General features: G+C 38.8%; 1 protein-coding gene and 1 pseudogene across 2 annotated transcripts; one reads left to right on the top strand and one right to left on the bottom strand.

Moving 5' to 3' along the window:
* Positions 1 to 1,935: 1,935 nt before the first annotated feature.
* LOC149039460 (lactadherin-like) lies at positions 1,936 to 27,289 on the bottom strand. 2 transcript variants are annotated; one of them, XM_089185555.1, is made up of 8 exons: positions 21,179 to 21,639; positions 16,552 to 16,865; positions 15,940 to 16,081; positions 15,126 to 15,454; positions 14,732 to 14,873; positions 5,988 to 6,509; positions 3,981 to 4,257; positions 1,936 to 2,407 (listed from the first exon to the last, which is right to left on the bottom strand). In XM_089185555.1, exons 2-8 carry the CDS (start codon positions 16,837 to 16,839, stop codon positions 2,356 to 2,358), a joined length of 1,752 nt encoding a protein of 583 aa, XP_089041681.1. In that variant the 5' UTR covers positions 16,840 to 16,865; positions 21,179 to 21,639; the 3' UTR covers positions 1,936 to 2,355. The 2 variants fall into 2 exon arrangements, with proteins under 2 accessions (XP_089041681.1, XP_089041682.1); XM_089185556.1 differs by lacking the exons at positions 14,732 to 14,873; positions 15,126 to 15,454; positions 15,940 to 16,081; positions 16,552 to 16,865; positions 21,179 to 21,639 and adding exons at positions 26,494 to 26,643; positions 27,094 to 27,289 and having other exon boundaries at positions 1,936 to 4,257.
* Positions 10,618 to 14,189, top strand: LOC149039461 (uncharacterized; annotated as a pseudogene).

Here is a 27,289-nt window from a genome sequence, read left to right as displayed (position 1 = left end):
GATATTCAGCGCGCGTAGGAAGCATCAGGGTGTAAAAAGCTTCTAACATTCATGCCTCTCAGGGCGCATCAATTTGAAAGCATATTGACTATTGTGAATACTTTCTAAAGATTTAAGAGATTAAAACCGGAAGTGCACGACCCTTCAGATTTAGATCCTATGAAATGTGTACAAACATCATTAAGATCAACTTAAAAGCCAAATTTTGACAAAGAGTCAGGCTTTATCACCCATCACATGTTTCAGCGAAAGGTTTAAATAACTGCTTTTTCCTTTAAATCTTCATTTGGCCCATGATAATTAATTTTCATTTCGAAACTGTAGAAAAGCGGAGTCAGGTTTTATGTCGATCCAGCCGAGCTATTTCAGTCAAATTTAAATAAGCCTCTCAACTTCTTTTTAAAATACAAAAGTCTGCCATTGGCCATCTTATCCATCCTGTGGGATCGAAAAGTCAAAAACGTTCATGAAAAGCATTGCAGGGACGTGAGTAATTACTCTGAGGTAAACTTTCGCTTTAGGCTTCTCCAAAAGCTATTTCCCTAAAATTTTATCCGTTTGTATTCATCTTAATTCAAAAAGTAAGGTTGTAAAATGACAAAATATTCACGAACCTCTTGTAAAATGTATTTGTTATCCAATACTATTGCAAGAAGAGTAAGTATTTAGACGAAATAACTCATTATACCGATGTGAGGAGAAGAGTCTTCTGCCAATTCCCCCTCCTTCCCCGCCGCCTTTAATTCAGACGCTATGAGATTGTTGTACAGGGAAGGTTGACGGGGGATGCGGGTTTCTCAAGCAAGGGCTAAGAAGATGAAGAGCTCTATGCTTCACTTCACGTCTTTCCAAAGAACTTTCGAGCAAAGTTGGATATTTTATTTCAAAACAATTATCTCTTCCTTTCTGCAGGAGATTGTCATAATAGGAACCGACTCGTTTCAATTGTGTGCAAACTGTACAAGCGAATAATTAGCCCCATTAACATGACAAGTCTTTATATAACCACACACGACAAAATCCACGAATATTGCAGTGTATTTTGACTTCGGCTTGAAAGTTCTAAAGTCCCAAATTACCCTTTATTTTTCGGGATCTGAAAGGGCCTTGGTACAATTTAATGGAAAAAGGGTCAAGATTTTATTCCCACACTTATTCAAATCTCCTCTTCAATAATAATAACTGAACTATAAACATGTATAGTCAGAGGTGACAAGAAGCTAAGACTTGAGAGATAATGGGTGCTCGACGTCTTTTCCCGAATCTTCGCTCAACAATTTTTTTTGTGAAGATCAACAATTCCATCTCATACTCGAGACAAAGACTTTAAGGAATAACATTCGAGTCGAAAAAATAATACAGGTTAATTTGGTTTTTTCCTGAAGACGCCAACTTGTAAGATTTTAGTTTGTTATTTAAATTACCCGAAAATTATATACCTACCAACATGGCCGAACTTGAGCTGGTTACTTTCAGTAGGTTCTGAACGATTCCTTTAATGCAAGGAGAATCTGAGAAAATGTGGCAACAGTCATGTCCCTGAAATTTCTTCAGCTCATATAAGTCATCAGACACTGCACGACCCCCAACCGCCGCACCCGCTTCTGCAAATTTCGGTAAATTTCCTGGACACATCCCAAATTTCCTTTAACTTTTGAGAATGTTTGCAGAGTTAGCAGTCGTAAGTGAATCTTCCGTCTCTAACCAAAGAGGCAACGTTAAGAGGGTTGAGAAAGTAAGGCAGGAGAAGAGACTGAAAGGATAAGGAAGCAAAAAAACCAAAAACGAAGGTCGGAAAATTGTTGCACTGAACTTGAGGATTCTCGTATTTCGGTGAAACATATTTCCACGTTCTTTCCCCAAATAAAGTATTATTATTTCTCAATGTGTTATTTTATAACTTAAGTGCAACTAAGTAAAGAGCCACTACTGACATCTAGGAACCAATTTATTGATTTTTAACATTTAGTAATTTAAATTGACACTACTGACAGAAAACTCACGGAAATGATAGTTGTTATTACAACTACACCTTTCTCCTCCTTTTTATATGGAAGAGCGCGAGAGCCTCCTAAAAAGTTATTCTAAATGTTCACAAAAACATACTAATCTAACAAGTAAATAAAGTTTTGCGAAAACTTAAACGTGTCATATAAGACACGTTGGCATATATAACCGCTTTTATGCCCTGTTCTCTGAAAAGAGAAACAGAACCTAAATGACTGAGTCTCGTTTTAGAATTCGTTTGTCCCCTCTCAATTAATCAACATCTGGAAACACATTACTTAAAGTGGCCTCATCGACAATTTGGCGTCAACCCTGGGCCATTTTTTTCAGTCACATTACAGGATTCCGCTAGAGGTGAAGCTGAACACTCTTCAATTGACTGGGAATCCTAAAACCAAAACTAAAACAATAAAAAAAATGACGTATTCCAATGATAAAAACCAAAAGACACCAAACGTATCACAAATTAGTAAAACACAAAACACTGTGTCGTGCGCAGCAAAATATGACCCAAAGGGAGGAGAAACAAGGATACTGGTTCTAACTGTGAGAATGAAAATTGAAAGTTGCTTTTTGTTTTGAACTGACAAAGAAAAAACAAATTGATTACATGATAAACCCTTAATTGAAAAGCGTTCCTATAATGTAACACGTGAAATCTGAAGAACTGAATTCAAAATAGTTTCTTTTTAAAATACTAGCTAGTCCTATTTCCTATTTATAAATTGATGATATCAACCAAGATACGACTATGTTCGTGATCGTCACATAGTCGATCTAACTTACAGTTCCAGCGAAAGCTATTAAAAGAATTCTGTTCCAGTGTGAGTCCTGATCAGTGGTCAGACTGGGAGCCTTTTTGGTCACACACTATATTATAACACCAATTATTACGGCACCAGTTCGCTTTGTAGGCCTATCAGTATTCCCAGTCCAATGAATGGACGTGGTTTTGAAACAGAACAACTAAGAATGACATAATATTTGATTCCCATCCTTACTTTTGCTTTCACGTATTTCGAGAAACGAGACCGAATCATTGAGATTTATCAGTGAAACCACAAAGCGTAAGAGTGGTGCTCTCGCCACTATATTTCGGCCTTCTCTTTTTCTACTGTCCGGATCCTTCCAACCTAAGGTGTTATTGAAAACTTTGAAACATTGAATCAAGAGTATCACTGTAAAACCAAAACAAAGATAAAATATTTACAGATAGAGGATTCTGTTGATAATCAACAAACGAGGCCATACAAATCCCAAATCAAATAAAAGTTTTTTGTATAATTTGTAACTAGCGCAAATGGCCGTAAAACTGCAATCTGTGTCGTGCGAAAAAATGCAATCAGTCGGTCCAAAGAGCGGCCGGAAAAACAAAGATACTGGTTCTAACTGATCGTATTAAAATTGAAAATCGAGTTTGGTTTTGACTTAATCAACAAAAATGAATCGATAAACCCTCGTAGTCAGTTGAAAATCATTCTTAAATATATGTAATGATTGAAGTGCAGAAAAATATGAAATACTATGTTCACAACATTTTCTCTACAAAATACTTACTAGTCCTCATTACCTGCATGTTATTTGTTAATTTGTTCTCAATTGCTGCACATGCGCATATGATAAATTGCTCAGAAAAGAGCCGGAAAAAGAACAAAAACAGCAGTTTTTATGGGAGACGTGATCCTAATGTCAGGAGATGTTCACAAAAAAAATATTCTAGAAAACTACGTTTGTAAATCTAAAATCTGAACTAAAAAACAAATGACTTTAATTCCTCAGGTTGCACCGTTTGGCCAACACTTTAAAGCGCTCAGTACCTGACCTTGAATATTAAACAAAATATTATTCAATTCCGGAGTTTAAAGACTAACAACAATCAGCCTTCAAAACAGAATTAGCCTTACACGTTAGAGAAAGTGCTGCTAAGGGCATGTCACTGAAGAAACGTGATGATCACTCTACCATGTCTATACCTATTAAAACAACATTCATTCTGCTGATTTGACCCATTGTTAAAAGATCCACCCCCTCCTCCACAAGAAAACTGTTCATTAGCTCCACCATTTCCTCCAGAGTAACCTCCACCGCCTCCAGCTCCACGGTTACCTCCACGTAAACCACCGCCACCTCCAAACCCACCCTTACCATTTCCACCCTTTCCTCCTTGAAGATATCCTTTACCTCCTCGACCAGCACCGCTCCCAGCACTTTGTCCATTACTGTAGAAGCCGCCGCCGCCGCTGCCACCACCTACAATAAACGAAAACCGAGAAGCAGTTGTCTTATAAATGGCTTCTATTTGATTACTTACTTGAGAACGTTTAAACGACGATTCGCAATATTATCAACTTAGTGCGCTTCTCAATTTTTAGAAGCTTATTTAAAAATATTTAGAAAACTGATATTCTAAGAGGGTAATTTCGTGTTAACAACTGAGTTGAAAACGTAAATTAGCCTCCGAAAGCTGACGTTTCGAGCGTTAGCCCTTCGTCAATCGCTCTTGGAATGGTTTAGGTCGTATCTGGCGAAAAGAGGTCAGCGAGTCTCCATTGACGGATCTCTTTCAGAGCGCTTTAGTCTGGAGTGTGGTGTCCCACAAGGGTCATGACTGGGCCCCCTGCTCTTTCTCATCTATGTATCCAAGCTATTCAGGGTAGTTGAGGATCAACTCCCACACCTGCATTGCTATGCCGTCGACACACAGATTTATCTCAGTTTCAAACCTATTAGTAACACATCCCAGGAAGATGCAGTCCGTGCGATGGAATGTTGTATTGAGAAGATCAGGCGCTGGCTGATCCATGACAGACTCCTTCTTACTGACGATAAGACTGAGTTTATTATTATTGGAACTCGCCAGCAGCTTAACAAATTGCAGGCTATGAATATTAAAGTAGGTGGTTCAGAGAGAAAACCTAGCTACCAAGTTAAGAACCTTGGAAGCTGGCTTGATCCAAACCTGAATATGCGCCACCATATCAATAATGTATGTAAGGCAGGTTTCTTCTACTTGTAAAATATTAGACGCATTAAGAAGTATTTATCGAGAGACAGCTTACTCACCCTGGTACACGCATTCATCACGAGCAGGTTAGATTACTGTAATGCTTTATTGTATGGCCTTCCCAAAGAGCAAATAGCTAAGTTACAACGTGTGCAAAATGCCACCGCTAGACTAATTATGGATATCGGGAAATATTCTCACATTACTCCAGCACTCTTTGAGTTACACTGGTTACCTGTGCCAGCGCGTATACATTTTAAGCTTCTATTACTAGCTTTTAAAGCCATTCACGGCCTCGCACCCGCATATATTAGCAATCTTTTGGTTATCAAACGTAAGTCCTCGTACAATCTTAGATATTTAACACAGGTATTTTATTAGAGCCACCAAGAGGTAAAATGCTGGCAACCCTGGGTGAACTTGCATTTCAGGCAGCTGCACCGCATCTATGGAATGAGCTACCATTGCAATTACGCAATATTGGATCTGTAGAAATTTTTAAGAATTCAATTGAGACTTTTCTTTTCAGGCAATTCTTTCAATAGTGGTTAAGTTATGAATTGTATAAAGCCAAGTTAACTGTAATATGTAATTACTTTTTGAATTAGTTGAGATTTTAGTATTTAGAGACACTAATTGTAAAGCGCTATTGATCTGTCATTGTAGATAGCGCTCTATAAGAAATAAATTATTATTATTATTATTATTATAAGCTTATCAGGACAAGACAAATGTAAATAAAGTGATGCGTATGCATATCGACGGATCGGTGGTAAATAAATGTGTACGGTTTTTAAAACTGAACGGAAAACTCAGTTGAACTTTTAATATTCTAAGAGATGCCCCCGAGAAAAGAAAAACTTCAAAGTTAGAATTAGTAATTTCAATAATTGAGTTCTGATAAATCTTACTGTTGTCTTCCTGTCCTGATGGATTGAACACAATGATTGTTTTTTTATCTTCTTTCTCCGCTTACCTTCAGATTGACCACTCGTTTTTCCTCCATGTCCGTTACTTCCTCCTGTCCCCAATGGCCAGTTGTTCCCAGCATTTCCTGTTGTGTTTATGGACGCATCACACCCTGGATGTTGTTCCGATATCTTTTTAATTCCCCCTCCACCTCCAGCTATGATTAAGGAAATGTTGTTTTCTCTCACTACAAATGTACCTCCTCCACCTCCGGCAGTTTTTGGGTTTTCATTCCCTTTTTCCCCTTTTTGACCAACAAGTACATGAATGATCTCATCTTTGGTCAAATTAAAGTTTCCAATCATTCGTGCCCCTCTTCCTCCGGTTTCGATAAAACTGTCCTCACTGTACCCCCCTGAGGCTCCTATTGCTTCTATTCTGTATTTACCAGTGCGTGGCACAGTCCACAGTTGAATACCACTGGACACTGTTACTTGTCCGTCATGGTCTTGATCTTTGTAATGACAACCAATCGACTTTGGACCCTCTGATCCAGTCTTTCCAAGATTTGTAAACACAGCTGTAAATCCTGCGTAAAAACACACAATAAAAGAAATGTTGTTAGAAAGAGATTGTCAAAATTTTCGTTGCCATTTCCAATGGTGCCATTACTGAGAAAATGTTCTTACAGCTACATAAATTATTGAATCACCGAAAAAAAAAAATGAAATAAAAACATCAGTCACTTAGAGTGTTCGAACAACTCGTACTGTGCATTTTCCGACGCTTGCTCACGATTGTACTTTTAGAAGGTAGAAATACTTGATATTCGGGCATTGCCTTACTTCAATGCATTTAAGAGTGAATGTCTCTAAAAATCAAAGAAAAATAACAAAATCGCGGACATGGTAAAAAAATCATTTCGTCCCATTTTTTGTCTACAGGTAGCTATAGGTACTACTTAAAGTGAAGTGAGGTTAGTTTCTGTAAATATTCATTTTAACGGAAATAAACCGATACTAATTGCATGATCGAAAATGAGTGCCTGCGAGCTCTAAATTATGCAGTTTTCAGGCCGTCCTTGCATGAACTAAAATGCAACAGCAGGACTTCTCTAGCTATAAATATATACATGTGGCCTTCCATTACCAAGATATATTGATATTTTTTGTATCGTGTCCTTCCTGACGAAACCACGGGTTAATTACCAGTGGACGTGTTCGCCATATTTAATTCATGCCAAACCCGGCCTAATGTAGTGTGGCAAAAATGCATGTGGTAGTTTCTCAAAATCTCCAGCAATACTATCACGAGGGCTTATAAGGTGGGTCTTCAAATTCATCATTTCATTTTTCTGGTATCTTCCGCTGTTTTGATGTACCAACCAACCAAACTTCGCTAAAATTGTAAATGGCGCCATATTGAAATGAACAAAATCAACATTGCAATGACACAAGCAAAGCATTGTTTGAGTCGCAGCCGCACTTAGCTTTTTATTTTTGCTTTGACATAAATAGTTCCTCACCTTAGAAATCTTTTATAGGCCCTTGTTATTCCGCTTGGAAGATATTTTCGAAATACTGTCCTTTGAAATTTGGTGTGAAGGTGGCCTATGTTGAAGTCCTAAATGTAATAACTGTCCTAAATGTAATAAAGTCCTAAATGTAATAACATTTGGTCCTAAATGTAATAAAGTCCTAAATTTAATAACATTTAGTCCTAAATGTAATAAGCCTCTAATGCAATCGTTTAACTCCTGCAGTGCATTGTTGTTATGGCGGGCATCCACATTGATATGTTAGTGACAGCTGTTGCTCCAAAAAAACCGCTGACCAGTATACATGTCACATTATGGGCCCGCTGATATCAATCAGCGTCTTTTTACTTGCTAGACATAAGAAATATCAGCAGTCGAAGTATGGTCCTTAAAACGGTTTATTGATCGAGTTGAAGAAAATCATTTCCAGCCCAAAGTGGGCAAGTGCTTGGCTGGAAGCTCAATAGGATGGAATCGATTGGTACGTAACCATTAAGACTTTTTGGAAAAGAAATTTACTACAATTGATGATGAACTAGCATGCTATTGTTGATGTTATCGTTCGTGTTAAAGTCTTTAGAAGTGATGCACCATTTTAGAGCAGTTTGAATGATTTCGCTGTGTCACATGTTAATCCAAAAGAAAATTATTATTATCAGAAGCGTTATTGAAATTTTGCACATCAATGTTATTCAGTGTCAATTGATTCTAATGAAGCATTTGAGTTCATTTTTAAGAATGAATATCCGGATTTATTCAATTTTGAACCTGGGGTGTTGCATTTCCAGCCCTCTATGGCTTTACTCCACCTCAGTAATCAGTTCATGTACCATATGACTATAAGTGGAAACTGTTGAGCTTTCTTTTTTCATTCATCTATTTATCTATTCATTTTCTCCCCTCACGGCGGGGAGAAGAGGTGAAGACAAAAAATGAAATATAAACTTGAGATCAACTTTAAAATGTATGTTTTCCTAATATTTCGGTTCGGGAACTGATGAACCCGTCATAAGGGGCTAAAGGAAAAAAATGAATGGTTCATTAGACCGCCAACTGACCATCATGTGTTGAATGGTGTAGCTCAATGGTTCAATTTGACTCTTGCGTGGAAAAAGGCAACATGTCGAGACCGAGACCTGTGATCGTGAAATGGGATAACATATCCTTGGTCAGTCGATATCTTGCTCTGCAAGTCACATTATCATATAGCTAGCAGCGCACGCGGGCAAGATGAAGTGAATCCTGTGTTCTGATTGGCTACCTGAGCGGGCATGATGGGCCCACCCTCGCCCGTTCGGGATCCCACGTATTGATCCCACGCAAGAAAACTTACAAAGTTCGTAACTTTTGGACAATGTTTTCATATATACATAGAAAAAATAAACGACCCTCTTGGGTTTATTGTGCGGCAAACACAGTTGGCTTTCACTATCGGCTCTTGAAATAAACAGGCCATTCTTGATTCTTATCAAAGCGAAATCTTTTGCTATACAATGAATCCTTTAATGATTAAGCCAAGAGAATATAAACTCTCTTGTATGGTCAAGATTACTGGATATTAGCCTCGTTCTTTTTCTACTTTTTTATGGACCGTGACTTCGTCTCAATCCGTAAAAACGCAAAAAAAAAAAAGAACTCGGCCAATATATAGCCATTTTGACCTCACGTTCGGTCAATAACGCATATGAATACGTTTTATGCAAACCCGTACAAATCTGGCAAGGGAAGACAGTACAAAAAATGCCCTTCTGAGCCCAGAATTTGTCTAACGTATAAGTCGGTGGACTTCTTTTTCCTTGTAATTTGGTTCATCAAGTGTTGACTTCAGCACTGAGGACAGAAGTATTTCGTCAAAATCTGTTACACTTAAGAGTCTGAGCCAATGATATAGAGAGAGCAATTAGTCAACGTTCTCGTTGCTTCTACGTCCGTCAATTTGATGCCAAAAGCACATCAGTATTAGAATAAGGTTTTGTAGCCAATGCTTCTCAACCTACGTCTTTAACAAATAAAAAGCCGCTGATTAATATCAGTAAGCCCGCAATATTCCATAAATATTGGTCAGAGGATTCTTTGGTGCAACAGCTGTCACTTTAACATCTCAATGTTAGCGCAGTTAAACGATTGCATAGGAGGCTTATTACATTTAGGACCGAACGTTATTACATTTAGGGCTTTATTACATTTAGGACCAAATGTTATTACATTTAGGACTTTATTACATTTAGGACAGTTATTACATTTAGGACTTCAACAGCCTACCGGCTAACTCATTGAAGCCACTGAGCCGGGATGAGTAAAATAAAGTTACTTGTTGTTGTCATTTTCTACAGCGCGTCACAACCCAGTTACGTTTAGTCTACTTTGATCTTAATTTTGTTTTTATTGACGTCGCACACAAAAAGGGTCCCGTACAAAACGGCAGGTAACGCTGGCGATTTGCCGGATTTTAATTTTTCACAGGTTCCTGTCACTCTGCGTGACATATGATAATCTGTCACGTAACGAGATCAACAAACAATTCATTCTGCCTCACATATAAGATCTAAACAAATATATTGCCATCATAAACGAGAACGATACAACAAAGAAATAGACTTTACAAAATTTCACAAATATAAACCGTACAGTGAAAACCTTATGGAACGAAAATAACAATACAATTTTCCCACGGAAAACAAATGTGATGGGTTAACGAAAGTAAACAAAAAACAAAAGCGTAATAATCGTCGGTGAAGGGAATAAAGACAACGGTTGCTTTAGCTCCAGCAGAAAAAGAATGTCTTAATCTTTACATGATATTGTGGGTGGCGTTTGTGGCGCAGAGGAAGCCACAAGCGTTTTTTACAATTTTCAGGTGCTGAGACAGAGATTGAACTTATCTTAGCAAGAAGCGGGATTTTCGCGAAGCCTGATACACGGAAGAGCTGCTCCTCTTCCAAACCAGGAGAAAAGGAGAATGAGAATTGAACCTGTAAGATTAGAACATTTTGTTTCTTTTATAACGAGTCCACACGTTACTCAAGATGTTCCTTTCGGGGAAAAACTTCTAAATTGTCGACTGGCGAGATCATAAAAACACCCAATGTTATCAGAACAATGATACCAGAGCGTATTGTCCAATAGTATCAACAATACTGCTGTGACCAACTTTGAGCCTATGAGTAAGAGAACTCTACAGAGAGTTTGGGCCGTGTGTTCTTCATTTGTTCGCAAGTCTCTGCAAGGACTTAATAACTTTTCAGCATCAGGAATGGAAGCAGTTGATGCTATAGAAAAACTCGTAGACAAGCTTGTTGACTGTGGCAAGACTCAGCAATGAGCGAGGGAAATTAAGCAGCAACTTCGTTTTTCGAAGCAGTACCTAAAGGGCGACTACAAGGTGGGTGCATATTTTATAATTATGCGTTGCCTTTGCAAATGTAGTAAACTTCTTACTATGATTCACGGCTACCTCTTTCTTTCTCTCCAAGTCTTCTTTATGCTTACTTAATGAAACAACAGTTTAGAATTCACTGTAATACGCTTACACACATGTATACAACGCTGAGAATCGATTAAGTAATCTTTTTGAAATTTCGATCATATGCGCATGCAATGCTTTGTAAATATACATTGAATCACGCGCTTGTCATTCTACTTTTTATTTTAGGTACATGCAGTGGAGGCCACAAAGGTTCCCGATCATTGTCGAATTTACGCGCTAAGTGACCAGAGCAATGCTGAATTTCGGGGCTCCTGCGACCATCTCCACAATGAGTCATATGAGCAGTGTTATGAGTTACAGGAAGTATTGTGTACCATAGAAGACGAGTGTTCAAGTGCGCTCTCGTCAGCAGAAGATCAAGCTGACATGCAACTTACCATCAAACAGGCAAGGGATGATATCATTTGCTGGAAAGCCCATCAGCTACGTTCAGTCCACCAAGCTGAGGCGAAGCATTCAGTTTTAGCCAAACTCGACAGCCGATCGGTGTTGTTAGTCCAGGACTGGGCAATGAAATATATGCCCCGAAAATATTGAGAGGCGCAGTCAGATTGGTTTGCGAAGCGAGGATTGCCATGGCACATTAGTGTTGCCGTAAGACGGTCAGAGGGTTCTGAGCACTTTGAATCGCAGACACCTGTTCACGTATTTCAAAGCTGCGCCCAAGACAGTGTGACTGTGGCTTCGATTATGCTTGACTGCCTCACTACCCTGAAAAAGGAAATTCCAGAGCTGGAAATGGCTTATTACAAACAAGATAACGCTGGCTGTTATCACAGCGGAAATTCAATCATCTCAGCTAAGCTGGCCAGTGATGCCATGGGAGTGGCTTTTGTAAGAAACGACTTTTCGGACCCTCAAGGTGGAAAGGGGGTATGTGATCGCAAAGCGGCAACAATCAAGGGAAGGTACGTTGGAAGGTACGTAAACGAAGGCAATGATGTCATCAACGCTCTACAGTTCAAAACAGCCATTGAATCTGGCCAAGAAACCACAGGAGAGAAAGCAAGTTATGTTGCTGCCAAACCGTCAAGCACCTTTAATATCAAATGGGATGGCATAAGCTTACTCAACAATTTTGAGTACGATGAAAGTGACACACGAGTGTGGAGAGCATTCAATGTAGGTTCCGGTAAAGTAGTGCCATGGGCCAAGTTCGAAGGAGTCATGAAGTAGCCCGAAAAATTGGAAATCCTAGACTCGCCATCGCAGAGTCAAGTGGCGCACCGACGTTCAAGATTGTGAGACACCGAAATATTAAGGAAAGCTCTGTCAAAGCAAATTTCTTAACTGAGGGCGAAAACCAAGATCGAAGCTGTATTGGGGAATATAAGCCAGATGACATGCTTTTCCCGTGTCCAGAAGAAGGATGTGTAAAAGCCTACAGTCGCTTTGCAAACCTCCAGACACACCTAGATACTGGAAAACACCAAATGATGCTCGAACAGGAAACTCTTTACGATAAAGCTAAAAGAGAATATTCTTCCAAGCTGATGGAGGGACGCAGTCGAATACCAAGCGTTCAAGTTGCTGCACAATCAAAGAGAGACGGCTTGCCGCCTCTTCCAATGGGTTGGGCCCTGAAGACAATTAAGAAAAAGGTGCGTTTTACAAGGAAACAGACCGAATTCTTAACTGACCAATTTCAAAAAGGGGAGTATAGTGGACGGAAAAGCGATCCACAGGAAGTTTCGAAAACCACGAGCCCAGCAAGAGACCAAGCGGGGGGACGTCGATTTCAACCTGATGAAGTCCTTACGTCGCAGCAGATTAGTGGCTTCTTCAGCCGTCTTTCAGTAAAGAAGCGATTAGAAGTTACAGCCGCCGATAACCGAGCAAAAGCTAGTGAAATCTCAGAAGTGGACATGGAGAGCGTCGACAAGGACGAAATTTCCGCCGAAGCTGAGAGCCATCTATCTGCAGTGTGTGCAAATGTGATGAGAGATGTGGCTATTCAACATCCGATTGTATCTTTCGATCTAAACATCTGTTAACTTGTACAAAAACGTACACTCACAACTTTAAGAGTGGATAGGCTAAGAGACATGTGCATAGACCTTGGGCTGGATATTTCTGACATTTCACCTCAGAAGAGGAAAAAGCCATTCATCGCACGACTCACACAATTAGTCCAGGAGTGTACCTGCTCTTCCAAGTAACTGAGCACTGAACGTTTTACGAATAACTGATCTGCTGATTATAAAAGCGGTGCGTGTATTATTTACATGGAGGCGTTGCGTGACAGCAGAGTCCTACATATCGGATTTTAGTCACTTGAGCTCACCATTGCTTGTGAAACCTCATCTTTGTGTTGGACGATTTTTAGTAAATTCGAAACTGGCGAGTGCAGAAGGCGCAGAAGGGATGCAAATGCTCGAATCCATGTTCACCGGATGAGAAGTAAACGGAAACTAACGGCTTTGTGCCAAATTTAACCTTTTGAGTGCAATTGAACTGTTTAACCTGTTGTGTGTAGAATTATGCAGAATTATGGCGTGATTCTCAAAGGGTAGCAAAAGTCGAAAATTGTTTCTCCTGTCTCCGTATATAAAAATCAAGTGTAGTTATAGACATTTTAATATGTTTCTAGTCATTTTAACGGCCAGTGATGATATAACTGACCAAAACAGTTATTTGTGTCCGACGCGTTTAATTTTGTTATTATGCATCTCATTATGGGGTCATGGTAATTTAACTGAAATTTGGCTGGTGGTCATCTTTTGATAGTCAAAGGTCCCAAAGAAATAAAACCCACATCGTAAAGAACTATCTTTCAAGGCTTCTTGGTAGTGTTATTGTAAACTTTGAGACACTACCACATGTATTTTTGCCAAGCTATTCTAGGCCACCTTTGCCTTAATTTCGAAAGGCCGAAGATGTCGTCTCTTAATAGGGACGAAGCTCCTCCAAGAATAACATTAGACAAAAACTATCACTTTGTCTAGGTAATACAAGTCCAACTCAATATTTCTATGACTAGAAAAGTCCTTCCGTTACATTTTTGTTAGCATGACAAGTGCCCGAAAAGTGCATAATTTCAGGATCGCGCTCGGTGAAATTTGAGCTATTTACCCCCGGAAATGTTAAAACAAATTATTCCCGTTAAAGTGCATATTGAAAAAATCTAACCCCATTTCCGTTTGTTTACTAGATAAGGCTACCCACAGGCAAAAAATGAACCAAATCGATTTTTGACCGTGTCCGCGACTTTTTCGATAATCTGTGATTTTTATTGACATTTACTCTTAAGGATTACATTCAACAATAAGATATTGATTGCCGACCTGAATCAAAATTTTTTTTTGAGTAGCGGCATGATACTTTCATAAACTGTGCGGTTGAGCCATCACCAGGTTTTGTTGTTGGGGAGTCTAAAAATCTTAAGAGAAGGAAAAGTTTCCTTCCCATTCCCATAATAAGAGTAGTTTTTCTCGTCAAATTATTCCAGTTTGCGGTTCGGCGATCATAAGTGACAGTGAAAAGAGGAGAGTGAAGAAGAAAGGAACTCCATGTGATCAAAGCTGATAAGTCGACTGAAAAATGCTATGCAGAGCAATTTTCATATCATTATAGCAAGTTTTCCGGGATTGAATTGGTTTTGCCTTACTTCGCCCTGTTATTGGTCTAGAAAACTCGCGTCAACTTGTAGCAGCTCGATTTTGATTGAGATGACACACGGCAGACAATATCCAAGCGCTCGCTTTTGAACAGGAAATGAAGTATTATCTGGCATGAATTACTCGTTACGAGAGGTACCGCTCAATCGTAACTGTTATTCAGGCCTTACCTTGTACACAGCCATACAGTTCTACCCTCATTGACATCCAGTCCTGCCACTCCACTGGTTTAAATCGAATGTAACGCGCTGTTATTGGTGGGTTAAGGTCGTGATAAACCACGGTATTCTGATCCATGTTTCCAGCAAAAACCTTTGAATTAACAACATAAGAGGTTTTCCATAAAATCTTTGATAAGAATTAATTTCATGAATATCAGTAATTACGATGTGAAAACAGCCCCACAACTCATTCATACACCATTCCTCTAATCGTGCCTCTCTAGGGCCTCAATATCATACAATTATTACTGGCGGTGCGTTTGCAAAATCCCTGCCCATGGTGATCCATAAATACTTCTTTTCCTGTTTAAACGGGAATCAATACACAAGAAATCAATTTTACCTTCGTTGTGTTTTGCCCTGGGACTGTATAATTGTAGAACCTTTCTGTGTTGTTGCCGTACTGAAGATTGTACTTTGTCACCCACTCCACCTGGTTTCCATTATTTCCTTGTGTTGCCACACGTGTCACTTGAGTGTGCAGAATAACCAGATCAACTTGGAGCCACTGATCCGTATCATTCTTTGCAGCTGCCCAAGATCCCGCTCTGTCAGGATTTACAACATGAAGTCTGCTCTGAGTGGCGGAGTGTTTAGAGTCTCTCTCTGAAGAGGCGCTTAATTGTCCATCAGAGATTTCACCGCTTTGCATGCCGAGAAATCTTCCACATTCTGTTTACAAAAGGTTAACAGGCGTTTTACAAATATAACTTATCTCCAGCAGCGAAATAAAAGCAGCCATGAGATCATGAAGCAATTAATCAAGTGTAGGTAACATTGAGCTGAAAATTTCGTTAACATAATTACAGAAGCTTTCAACAAAATGAACTTTAAAGAGCTTCAATGATCAGATCAACCGTAATGCGTAGTCCTTTTCTATCTCAAGCCTATTAGAAGAAAACTGTCCATAGTTTCGTTTGATTGAAACTTATAATTCTAATTAGAAGAAATTTCTGGACACACCAATCACTGCTTTTGATATTTAGTTCCGTTTTTGGTTTGGCTGATTTAACTTCTAACTTTCATAAACTTTATCTGGTTTTTCTTGACCAGAGGATCGATGGATTCGGTTCAAAACAGTATCAATTACTCAGCTTATTTAATAAGCCGGTTAGATACAATAATTATCAGCTTTAGAGGATAGCCATTTTCCTTACCTTTCACGCATCCATACAGCTCCACTCTCATTGATGTCTCGTTATTCCACTCCAAGGATAGAAAACGTATGTACCTTGCTGTGATTGGCGGGTTCAGATCGTGATAAACAACATTGGTCTTGTCTGTGTTTCCGTCAAATTCCTGCATCATAATAGATGTGAAATAAATGTTGAGTGTTTTTATTTAAAATGCGCGGTACGTGCCCGCCTTATAGTATGCAATGCTTTTCGCTGGGTAAGCCGTGAAATATCTCACGAGCGTCTTGATTCATGAAATCCCATGCCACCGTAAGTTAAGATTAAGTCGAAGTTTTTCCACAGATATCTGTTTGAGGTTACTAAAAAACTGAATAGATGAGATTTGTCCCCAGGCAAACAAAATGGTAAATGTATGAAATTTTCGTACATTGTAACAATTTTCTTGAACAACTGCCGACTCATACATCGTAACAAATCGAGAAACGAAGCTGGTCCGATTGCAAAGTGGACTGTTTGTCCTAACAAACTACTCAAAGAACACATTGGGAAGTTTGAGTTAAGGAATGAACTTGGCTTTGTGTTTAATGAGCAGCTCATGTTTTAGAACCCTTCCACGCCTCTGATCAGTTTTACCTTTGATATGGTTTGTCCTTGTTCCTTGTAGTTTTGAAATCTCACTCCATAGTTGCTGTATTGTAGCTTGTACTTCTTCACCCATTTGTTATGTTGATGGGATCCCTGTGTTGCTACTCGTGTTACTTCAGTGTTTTGAGCTCTGAGATCGACTTGAAGCCACGGATTATAATCCTTCTTATCAGCTATCCAAGTCGTCCCTGTCTGATGTAATCTCACAATTTTCGCCTCATTCTCTTCTTGGGATGACAAACTTATCTGCTCATCGATTATTGCACCACTTTCCATACCAAGTGTTCTTTGACAACGTAAATCTATTTTAAAACAAAAGAAAACCTAAAATTACCAAATGAAAAAAGAGAGTCGCAACATCTCAATATACCTTAAATTACTCACACGTCATTGGTAGATATTCTCCATTTTACATAATCTGAGTACATTTTAGCTTCTGTCCACATCAGGTGTATTTTCTTAATGATAAAATATCTCCTTAATCCTGTTTACATGTTTTTGAATAAACGTTGTTGCGAAGAGCTTGGTGTATAATCTTCCATTTTAACAGATCAAGAGCATAAGACCTCTTCATTGATGTTATCAAGCATTTTCTCGCATAAAACTTTGAAAGCCCACGATATATAGAAACCCTAGACGGTTAAGAATATATGAAAGTCATATATTTGAACTGCGGATAAAGACGTGAATGAAAGTGATCCTCGCAGCGATGTGCACTACTTAGGCAGTAGTGAAAATAAGGCCTGAAAAAAATTAATTCTTCGTTTAATTCAAACAAGACAAAATCGAGAGCACAAAAAAAATTAACAATATTCATTGGCTCTTCCTTGATACGGCTATATAAATTTTAAACCAAGTTTCTACTTGTTGAAGCGAGAATTGATATTCTGCGGCTTTTAGCTTTTTGCAGGAGCCCATGGGCTCCTGCTTTTTGTCATTAACAACCGCCGCTAGAGTTGCTGCAGTTTAGGGGAATTTAAGGTTATCGTTCTGAAAAATGACAAGACCGTGAGTGCATTTGCGCAAATAACTTATATATTTGGAATTATTAGTACATCTAAATGAATCTGGGCCACGCCCGTTAAACACTATTTTGGTACCTTTTAGGGGTTTTTTCGAAATTCTCCGACGAGCACTCCTGTCATTTTTATATGGGGGTCCCACCTAGGTTAACATTGACCTTTCAGATGTAACAGTCGTAAGAAGCCTTACATCGAAAAAACTGCAGTCGCTTTGCGAGGAATGCGCATGTCAGCGTTGAGGAATGAGTGTCCAAGCCAATGTTATTAAATTGCTCCAACAGAACTTTCATTTAGTCATGCCGTAAAGTTCGTCGGGAGCATGGGGAAAAAATCTTTGTCGCCGGCCTGAATACCCCTTAGGATTGTTAACGACGACGACTGATTATAATGAAGTGTGTCAATTAAATGTGCCCCTAAGATGGAAAAAAAATGGTGGTAACCCTATTCTCACTCGATTCCGATTTTGTTCTAATAGCTGTCTCTGAAGCCTTTTAAGGTGGGATATCCGTGTCACCAATTTGGAATCCATTTACTGATGTCGCAACCTCGTTCCCAAGGTTTCTCTTCTTCCCACCCCAATCTAAGGGACCGGTCATTATTTATCGCCTGGGGGGGGTCGGAGTATTTTTGTTGTCACATCGGAGCATTTACCTGATCCCCCCGTAGAGTATCTAGTTTTTTAGAGATCCCCCCTTATCGGTAGTGGAAAGTTTCATGATCCCCCCCCCCCCCAAAACAACCCGGTTTCAAACAGTATCTCCTCGAGCAACAGCAAATGCGTTGGCAGTTAAACACAAAGATAAAAGCCCTTTCCGATAAAGAAAACAACTTGCTTAGAAACGAGAATTGGGGAGTGTGCCAAAACATCACGAAGTTCATGTCAGGCGTGGATGGATGTAAGGGCAGTGGTGATGTCGCGAAGTGTGAGTCCTCCTTGACCACTGTCAATGAGGCCTTTAATTCAGCATCCGATTTGCTCTCATTTATCGACAACAGACGAAAGAACCTTTATACAGAAGAGCATACCTTAAGGTCGTTTGCAAGTGATGAGCTCAAATATTTCCAGGAAGCTCAAGAGCGAGTGAAGGCCATACACCAAGAGCTGCAGAAAGCCTCCAATGCGCTCACGACCACCCTCATGAGCTTGAAGAGAAAGTTCCCATCTCCCATGGGGAACAACGGCCAATCCCGAAGAAAAAAAGAAAACAAGAGAAAAGTGAAAAAAATCAAGGAGAAAAGGTTGCATCAGCGAGCAGCAATTCTCCTAGAAAAACTTACCTCAAAAGAGGTAGCTAAAGAGGTTTTCGATTCACTCGAAAAGAATACTTACAAATGTGTCTCAAGTATTAATGCAGGATTCACTGCGAGATTTGTCAAGCGTCTCCACCTGGATCCTCTGCTATGGCTTTTGGAAAGAGGCGTGTTTGAAACAGAGCTGGCACGCAATTTGAAAGTGGTAGTGGCCAGAATGAACGAAGAGAATAGCAGTAATGCATGGTGCTGAAAAAGGGTCAAGTTCGGGCGAGGATTCAGATGAATCTGACGAGGAGACTGTGCAAGAGCCAGTGGAGAGGGCTGCCGAAGATTCTGACACGGAAGTGGAACAAGATACAGCCTCACCAAAATAAACACTTTTTTATTTGTTGTTTTCATTCGGCCGCGTATTAAAATAATGAAAGTTTATGATTTTAGATTACGATTCTCTATAAAACAAACTGAAACGTTATGAAACAATTTTGAGCAATTGTAAGTATTCCATTCTCAAAATCTTGATTACCTTTCTAATTTAGATCGTGCCTGAATAAAAACGTGTATGTTAGACTACGATAGTGATTCTTTTTTACAAAATGGAGGGTCTGTAAAAGGGTTTGGGTTTTGTGTCTGGGCTAGAATAGAGTTTATATAATACAAAATACAACTGAACGTGGTCTTGAATATATGGTTGGGGGTTTAGAGTCCCAGCGGCAAATCCTACCAAAGTATTTACAAATGCAATCACCCGGGGTCCCGGCGCGACCTAAAATTCCTTTTTTTTTTGGTCTGATCCCCCCCATTATGCTTGTCAATTACGGCTGATCCCCCCTAAAGGTCTTCAAAAAACCATGTGATCCCCCCCTAAATACTCCGACCCCCCCCAGGCGATAAATAATGACCGGTCCCTAAGAACTAGGTTGTCGATGTAATGAAATGGTCGCTATTGTTTTTCCTAGATGTCGTCAATTTGTTCGTTTCCTTGAAGCCCTACATGATGGGAATTTAGATTTCGTCTATTCGTGTGGCTTCTTGGTATTTTGTTTTGCTTCTAAAAGATCATGAAAAAAATAAGCTGGGAAAATTGAATAAACCCATGTAAGTTGATCCGGCTCAGGGCGATACTAATTTTAAAATGTCTAGCGATAAAATACTCACGGAAATAGATATTTAGTCAATATCTTATTTAGAGGATCTAAAAATGCAGTTCTTCAACGCTGTGGATTGGTGACGACTAAACAGATCAATTATAATGTAAAAATTTTACAATCCTTTGCTTACGGGTTTGGAGAATGTGTTATTTGTTGACTTCCGGTTGACACGCTTTTGTTGTGATAACCGCTATTTAAAGAGGCCTCCTACTCGGCGCTGGTAAAAAGCCCGAAATTAATTTTTACACCCCATTTTAGACCAGCATTTATTCTCTTAAGAATATCAATTTCAAGTTCTTCGATGTTTTACCGGATACAAAAAATGTCCCCTAAAAAAAACACGCTAAATTACGAATTTTTCGAAGGTGAATTCTAAATTTTATTCACTAGCGTGAGACTGAAGTCAAGTTACTTGCAAAGACTTCAACAGCAATGTTGAAAGCACGAAACGGTTCTTTCTATGATGCGAATATGGGAAGGTACCAATCACGTATTTTTCGGATGCCTTTCAGGACATTTTGGCTCGTGACGGCTTTTTTATTTTATGAACGTGAAGAGCGCAATGTTTACAAAAATCATTTTGTGAGGTCTTGTGAGATCGAAAAAGAAGATTTGAGTGTTTAAAAAACGAGATAGTGGTTCGTTTTCGCACGCGAAGCCCTCAAACTCTTGCAATAATTTGCTGCTAAAAGTGACGATTTTAACGGAATTTCGTTATTTGTATTTTTCTCTGAAATAAAAAGATATTTCGCCAAAAAAAGTATGCAGTGATTTTAGTTATAGTCTAGCCTATTTAACATTAAAATATGAAAGAAATCGAATTTTCCACCCTTGCCGCGATATGTTTGATTTTTGCAGACAAGCGCTCTTAATTTGCACATAAAATAATTTAATTTCGAAAGCATGCATTTCTCTTTAGTAAAAATACTTCGTGAATAAAATTAATTTTCACCATGTGCTAAACCTTCAAATGGATTAAGCTTTTGGTGGTTGAATTTCGAAAAAATGTTCTCAATATAACAGTAAAATTAGTTTGGGCAAATGATTGAGAGCGATACAAAAGCGTTTTAAAGTCCTTTAAAATGCAGTTATTTGAACTAGTTCCAGTCGCGAGTCACACATATTTCAATATGTTTCAACCAATATGAGGCCGAAAAATGTACATAGAAACATATTTCCAAATGCTCTAACCTCATTTGCCGCAGAAGACCGATCCAGAGACCATTTTAGTGTGATTCTCTTGTCGTTCGTCGTATTTAGGTCTGTATAAATGATAACGTCCGATGAAACCACCAACCCTGTCGAACACCATCTTGTTGTCAAACGTTCGATATCTTTCTTCACTGTGGCATCTTATTTAACGGTTCAGTTGACTGTGAGTATTGCTCAGTTTACAATTCACTAAAAGATTACATCTGACAGTCTAATTCAATGCTAAACTGAGTTGACTACAAACATGTACGCCCTTTGAGTATTTGGGTTGTCACGCAATACCGGTGACAAAGGAACTTTAGGGGGTAGGTGAGGGGCAAAACTCCATATAATTAAGCACTATCAGAATTGAACTCTTGGAACCTACAAAATATTTTATTCTGTAACCATTTTTGTAATAGTGTCATCTTTGTCTGATGACAAACATTTGTTATTCTTGTTTTTTTGACGCTCTGTGCTTTTCGTACTCATTAGGGGTGTTTTTCTTTCCACTAAAATTGCAAGGAATACCCCGAATAGCATGAAAGAGAACCTTTTATTATTTTTACTGCACCATGCTACAAAACGCAGTGGTGGGGATGTGTGGCTTATGTGAGGCAGGGGTGCTGTTCCGTGGCCAATGGGTGGGGCTTGCAAGAGGGAGTGATACTATTAACCACTGTTGACAGACCCAACTACCGTTTGAAACCTTAAACTACAGAGGGGCCGACATATGAGCACTCGGCACAAAATTAGGTCAATCTCATCTTCAGGACCGGTAAATTTGAAAGCCGACTTGTGACTTGCGATATTCTAGGTGGATGAAAGTAATGGAACAATTTCCGTTTCACGCTTTCGATCTCTAGTGTTGTAACAACAAACTCCGCCGATAAGCGACTTGAACGAACAACAACCTTCCATAGTTAGTGCATTCGTGAAAAAAACAAAAGTCCGAAGCCCCGCCTGTAAGCAAACAATAGGCATCGTGTAATTACCATAAACCAGGTTTTGTTTACTTAGGCTTACCACTTTTAGCAGGTACTAAATTTAGCTTTTTAATGAGTATTAGCCAAAGGCCCCTATCTCCGCGACTTACATGTAAGAGATTTCGATGTTCACAAGAACAAAAAATTTGAGCAGCAGAGTGACGTCTTTTTACTCTCCCCTTCCCCTACCCCCTAAAAAATAACTTTCCATTATATGATTTGCATTGCGTGACGACTCTCCGTATACAACACTACGTTGACTGCAACATGTGAAGTGCCACTTTTAAAAGCATCGATCAGATCTGCTGCACCACAAACCGAACAACACTCAAAGTCAACAGAACCGCTGGATAAGATGCTACAGTGCAGAAAGATGTCAAACGTTTTACAACGAAGGTTCGTGACAGTTCGCAGATTGACAGGCAGTTTCATCGGACTTTATAAATACGACGAGCGACTAGATAACCACAGTAAAATGGTCTTTGGATGTTTCTTCTACGGCAAATGAGGTTAGAGCATTTGGAAATGTGTGCCCATGTACATTTTCCGGCCTCATATGGATTGAAACATATTTAAATATGTGTGTGACTCACGACTGGAATGTTGACCGCGAAAGGTCAAATAACTGCATTTTAACGGACTTTGAAAAGCTTTTGTATCGCTCTCAATCATTTGCCCAAAGAAATTTTTACAGTTATATTGAGAACATCTTTTCGCAATTTTACCGCCAAAAGCTTAATCTATTTGAAGGTTTAGCACATGCTGAAAATTAACTTTACTCACAAAGTACTTTTACTGAAGAGAAATGTATGCTTTCGAATTTAAATTATTTTACACGCAAAGAGGAACGCAGTGTATACAAAAATCGTTTTGTGAGGTCTTATGAGGTTAAAAAAGAAAATTTGAGTGTTAAAAAGACGAGATAGTGATTCGTTTTTGAATACGAAACCCTCAAACTTGTGCAATAATTTGCTGCTAAAAATAACGATTTTAACAGAATTTTTTTATTTGCATTTTTCTCTGAAGTAAAGATATTTTGCCAAAAAAAGTATCCAGTGATTTTAGTTATAGTCTAGCCTATCTAATATTAAAATAAGAAAGAAATCGAATTTTTCACCCTTGCCGCGAAATTTAGAATTTGTCTGATTTTTACAGACAAGCGCTCTTTAAAAGATATTTCTATAAAAAATACTATCACGTTTCTTAAGCCACTATGGGGTATCTTCAGAGAAAATATGAAGAATTTTGATTTTTCGAGATGTACCACGAATTTCCATTTTCGCTCGGTCTTAGTGGACATTCTCTCTTCAATGTATACAATAAGTCTATCTTGTTGTGCTACTGAATGATTAACCAGGAGTCAAGACAGAGGGTACCTCTAAATTTTCATTTGCTTCTAGTTCAGCCGGCATTGCTCATCAGCAACGTACACGAAGGTGCGATCCAGAATTATTGAATTGAACCTTTTTTATCGCACCATTTATGCAGGAAAATGGTCTGGCATGCTAATATTGAATTTTTCTGCATACGGCTTGAAAATTGTCAGTTTGCACTCCTTTGGTGTACACATGATCCACCCAGGGTTCACCGACCAGACGGCAGTTCAGAACTTTTTCCCTAGTGCATAAAATCTATCCCAGACCACCTTGTCGAGTTTTCCTTTGCTTTTGCGGGCGCCACTCAAGAGAAAATGGAACTGAAACCCCGGAAACAAATGAATGCTTATCCACCATGTCTTTGATAAAAGTGCAAAGGTATTAATTCGAAAAAAGATTTGATATTTGAGTACTGACTATATTAGCGATTGCTTCTTTGCGTATTTTTTTTAAATACGCCCCTGACTGAAAATGGACGGGTGATCTAGCGCCTAATGCAATTCTAGAATAAATGCAATTCTAGAATAAATGCGTCCTAAATGGCAGCAAAAGGCCATTTCTCCCCCCAGTTCACAGCATACAACAATAGCTATAGGTACTAACCTAAATTCACACACTTGTACTTGACTTCCAAGTATTTATATGTGCCTGGGCATGGATCTCCAAAAACTGAATTATCTGCGTGCAGCTCGCAACTAGCTTCTTCGTTGCACTTCAACCGCACAATGAAAAGAGAGTTCGCAACTTTGCAGTTTGTATCGCTAACTGTGAGATTGCAAGTGTTTGAGTCCAGTCTACCATAATTTGCATCCACGACTTCGATAGTTCTTTGGTCATTATCACAACTTATGGTCCTATTTCCTCTCTCGCAAATGATAACAGACCATAATTTCTCTAAATAAAGGAGGAAACAAACAACACTATCAAAACGCCAAAAGTTTTGGAATAATGTTCACTTGCAGAGCACCCTGCAATTTTGCTAGTCTCGTGCCGGCGTCTGTTCAACCAATAACTTACACGCTGACAATACTGCGTTTCTTGTCTGAAGCAGCCAAGTTTACATCAACTGGTTTGACAGTTACCTTTTTTTTTAATTGTAAAAACATTGTTTGGTACCTTGGCTTGTTACTGACCTGTGCAGTTGGTTCTATTTCCCTCATATCCATCTTTACAAGTGCAATTGTAAGATTCCAAGGTATTGTTACACTGAGCATTTACATCACAATCATGTTTTCCTTCAGTGCATTCGTTGGTATCTAAATGAACAAAAAACAGTTTTGTTTTCTGGTCATTCCTTTCTGTCACATGACAGGTATCATCGAGTAAATAGAGAGTATGATTTGTTGCAATTGGTTACGTGTGCAGTCAGTTCCATTTCCTTGAATTCCATCTTTATACGAGCAATTGTGAGATCTTGGGGTATAGTTACACTTAGTATTTACATCACAGTTTTGTGTTCCGATCATACACTCATCTAGATCTAGAACACGAAAAGGAAAATAATGTAAATGAGACCGTTTCTCTAACTAATCTGAAAAACTGAAGGTAACAAACGGAGTATGAATATGTCAGAACTAGTTACCAGTGCATTTAGTTCCATTTCCTTGAAATCCATCTTTACACGTGCACTTGTAAGATCCCAGGGTATTGTTACATTCAGCATTCACATCACAACCGTGTGTTCCGTTCAAACACTCATCTATGTCTTAGACAACAAAATGAATATCATTAGTATATGAAGGTTATTTTTTACTTGCTCTGGCTGCACGAATTTTCGTCTTCACGCGAGCGTTTCCTGTTGTCAGATAAGAATACTTACCAGTACAAGCAAAGGAGTTGTTCATATGTAAGTCCTCTTTTGTATTTTGAATAACTTGTGCCATTCTGGATTATTCTTCTCGCAAGCCATGAAAGGCAAAGGCTTTTACCTGCGATGTTCTGTGACTATCAAACTATTGAGGTGTTTGCGATTGTTCGGTACTCATCCATTTCAAGTAAGTCTGCCCAATCAGCTAAAAGAACTTCAATTTGAGAGAGAGGCCTGCGGAGCTTATCACTTACGCATCATTTTTCTGCCTTACTAAAAATACAAGATTCCTTACCCTCATCACTGTGTCTGTAAACCTAGCTTGGCATGTTGCGTTATTCTTGCAAGGATTTTGCGTACAAGCATTCTAAACATCTTCTAAACTTTCAAATTTAATTACATATTTAATGATTAAAATAATAATGTACCTGAACACGAGCCTCCATCGCCAGTGTATCCTTCCTTGCAGGTACAGTAATAGGAACCCACAGTGTTGGTACAGTATGCATTGAAGTCACAGGCAATGTTTACACCGATGCATTCATCATGATCTTGTTGGGGAGTGAAAAAGAAAAAAGTAAAATTTAATCAGCATTAATTTAGCAAGGAAACAGTACATTGTACTAAATTGACAATCATGGCCACATAACACAAAAAGAATGTTTATATTTCTTCCAACAAAATGGACAATGTCTGCAATATTAACCCTTTAACCCCTAAGAGTGACTGGCATCTAATTTCTCCATACCATATCAGCCCTGAATCAAACATTAAGGTCACAAGAATAAAGGAAATGATCTCCAACTAAAGAAACTCTTGATTGTCAAACAAATTCTCCTCGTCAGCACCTTAGTAAATGTACAGAGAAAAGTATGGAGAATATGCATACTGATGTTAGGGTGTAAAGGGTTTAAAGCAAGAATATTTTTCAAAACTTTATAAAAGTGTAGTATGGTTAAACCCTGTCTATTTGCTTGTATTTTTCCCTCTTGGGTATTTTTTTTTTCTTTTTAATATACAGCTGAAACTGCGCAATGCATTGTTTTCAGGATTTTTTTACATCTTAAAGCAACCAAGGACGCTACCAAAAAAAGCGACAATTCAAACACAAAATGAAAGCTACAACGGGTTAAATGTGAATCAGACCTTCCAAATTCATATCACAGTAAACCAAAACTGCCTTCCCAGTGCCAGATGGATCCAGCCAGTAATTGTTGCTTACAGTGTCTTTCCCTTCGCTTGATGTTATTTCTCGGCATGAACGTGCTGGTAACTCCGGTGTCGAACCCAAGGGAGCTGGTACGGGTAAAAATGTTGGAAATAAAGTATTCGTAAGCGCAGATGGAAAGGAAAAAGTGAAAAGCACGAGAGAATAAGAATGAAGCTCGAATTCCATTCACTTGAATGTCCTTCTTTGGTTGTGAAATATTTCAACTTTCTGTCAAGCACAACCCTCTGGGGAGACAGGACCCCTCTCGCCTAAACCCCTCGTTCGAGCTTCCAATTCTTCAAAGTTCTTTACTGACCCTAAGCTTCTTGTAGAAATAACACAATCATTTGGTGTCAATGTTTATAGAGCTGCTTTTTTAAAAATAAGTTAAAAAAATATTTAAACTTAAAGGAAAAAAGAAAAGGATGAAATTTTCTATTTTGATAGAGAAGTTGATACCAACGGGCGCGGGAGATCGGAAAACACGGACTGTAAGCAGCATGATTTTTATTCAAAGTGCATGGTTGAGTACTTACCTCTTCCGTTTAAACGGCGAATATAAAACCACGCTGGGTCTGAGCGGAAATTCTCGGGTCTTGCATCCTTTGTGCGGTTGTTTAATTCACAGATCTGTTCTTTTCTGTTGAAATTACAGCTCTGGCAGACAATTTCCCTTTCACATAAGATATCACAGATGTGAGGAGCCGCCACCGTCATTCTCTTAAAAGTGAA

Source organism: Pocillopora damicornis, chromosome 10 (assembly GCF_964200805.1).
Source record: "Pocillopora damicornis chromosome 10, jaPocDami1.2, whole genome shotgun sequence".
Taxonomy (NCBI): Eukaryota; Metazoa; Cnidaria; class Anthozoa; order Scleractinia; family Pocilloporidae; genus Pocillopora; species Pocillopora damicornis.
The sequence above is the reverse complement of the archived record's forward strand: the minus strand, read 5'-3'. Positions and strand labels throughout refer to the sequence as shown.

Coding starts and splice junctions, on each gene's coding strand:
- LOC149039460 (XM_089185555.1), bottom strand. CDS start 16,839: ATGGAAAGTGGTGCAATAATCGATGAGCAGATAAGTTTGTCATCCCAA. Junction 6,510..14,731: donor ACTGTATGGCTGTGTACAAG/GTAAGGCCTGAA, acceptor GTTTTTACGCAG/GATTTACAGCTGTGTTTACA. Junction 2,408..3,980: donor AATGAATGTTGTTTTAATAG/GTATAGACATGG, acceptor TTATTGTTTTAG/TTTTGGTTTTAGGATTCCCA.